This window comes from Entamoeba dispar, genomic scaffold (genome assembly GCF_000209125.1).
Source record: "Entamoeba dispar SAW760 scf_1105229458557 genomic scaffold, whole genome shotgun sequence".
Taxonomy (NCBI): Eukaryota; Evosea; order Mastigamoebida; family Endamoebidae; genus Entamoeba; species Entamoeba dispar.
The window spans coordinates 48-1,497 of record NW_001853252.1 but is presented as its reverse complement, the minus strand read 5'-3'; the positions used below and the strand labels follow the sequence as shown (position 1 = coordinate 1,497).

The window sequence follows — 1,450 nt, the reverse complement described above, 5'->3', positions numbered from 1 at the left end:
GAAGATACTAACCAGCTATACTATTGAAGACTTCTATAAGAAGGTAAGAGTTGTATATATATACATGAATAAGTGTAATATATGAAGGTAAGAGTTGTATATATATATAAATATATAAATAAATATATATATATATGAATAAGTGAATAGAAGATATAAAATAGATATAAAAAAAAAGATAGAATATATATATAAATAAGATATAATAAGTATAAAATTTATAAAAAAATATATAATAAGAGATAGCAATATTAATCAAAGACAATGTGGCCGAGCGGTTAAGGCGGCTCCCTGCTAAGGAGTTTCCATTTGGAGCGTAGGTTCGAATCCTGCCATTGTCGTTTTATTCATAAAAATATAAGGAAAGTCGGTCGTTTTAAACATAAAAATATAAGGATATAAGTTAATAAAAGATAAAAGAATAAATGGATATATATAAGGTACATAAATATATATATATATACATATACACATATATAAAATAAGAATAAACATAATAATATATATATATATATACATAAATTTTTAATATAATAAGAATAAGGAAGTACTACTGTATATAAAAGAGAATATAAGATATATAAGAAATAACATAAAAGAATAAAAGGTAATAATAGATAATAATGGAGGTGAGGGGTATCGATCCCCTTGCCCCTCGCATGCAAAGCGAGTGCTCTACCATCTGAGCTACACCCCCATTAACAATAAAGGGGAGGGGGAAAGTAGGAGTAGTAAGAGTAGTAGGTATAGTAGGTATAGTAAGAGTAGTAAGAGTAGTAGGTATAGTAAGAGGAATAAGAGATGTAAGAGATGTAAGAGATGTAAGAGATGTAAGAGATGTAAGAAATGTAAGAAATGTAAGAGATGTAAGAGATGTAACAGTAGTAAGTATAAGAAGTGAGAATAGATATAATAGATAAGAAGTGGAATAATAAAAATAATAAGGATAATAAATATATATAATATATATAATATAAATAATATAATAAAGGTATAGAGTAAGAATAGATATAATATATATAATAAGTATAATAAGTATAATATATAAGAGGAATAGATAAAGTTAATAGTATAAGTGACTAATAAATAAGAATATATACATATATATAGTATAAAAAGTGAACTCTTCAACGGGGATTCGAACCCCGGTCTTTCACGTGACAGGCGAAGATACTAACCAGCTATACTATTGAAGACTTCTATAAGAAGGTAAGAGTTGTATATATATACATGAATAAGTGTAATATATGAAGGTAAGAGTTGTATATATATATAAATATATAAATAAATATATATATATATGAATAAGTGAATAGAAGATATAAAATAGATATAAAAAAAAAGATAGAATATATATATAAATAAGATATAATAAGTATAAAATTTATAAAAAAATATATAATAAGAGATAGCAATATTAATCAAAGACAATGTGGCCGAGCGGTTAAGG

The 1,450-nt window shown here is 24.5% G+C and overlaps 1 protein-coding gene across 1 annotated transcript, besides 7 other annotated features; it reads right to left on the bottom strand.

The window, feature by feature from the left end:
- The first annotated feature begins 97 nt into the window (after nt 1–97).
- Nucleotides 98–136: a microsatellite.
- A 1-nt stretch (nt 137) lies between these two features.
- Nucleotides 138–236: a microsatellite.
- A 193-nt stretch (nt 237–429) lies between these two features.
- Nucleotides 430–520: a microsatellite.
- Nucleotides 521–687: 167 nt separating this feature from the next.
- On the bottom strand, nt 688–1,173 carry EDI_262690 (uncharacterized protein; the record flags this gene model as incomplete). The annotated part of the gene is made up of 1 exon (XM_001734751.1): nt 688–1,173. A coding segment is annotated over one exon (486 nt), but the record flags the coding sequence as incomplete, so codon positions are not given.
- Nucleotides 722–797: a microsatellite.
- Nucleotides 947–1,045: a microsatellite.
- Nucleotides 1,174–1,263: 90 nt separating the features above from the next.
- Nucleotides 1,264–1,302: a microsatellite.
- A 1-nt stretch (nt 1,303) lies between these two features.
- Nucleotides 1,304–1,402: a microsatellite.
- The last annotated feature ends 48 nt before the right edge of the window (nt 1,403–1,450 follow it).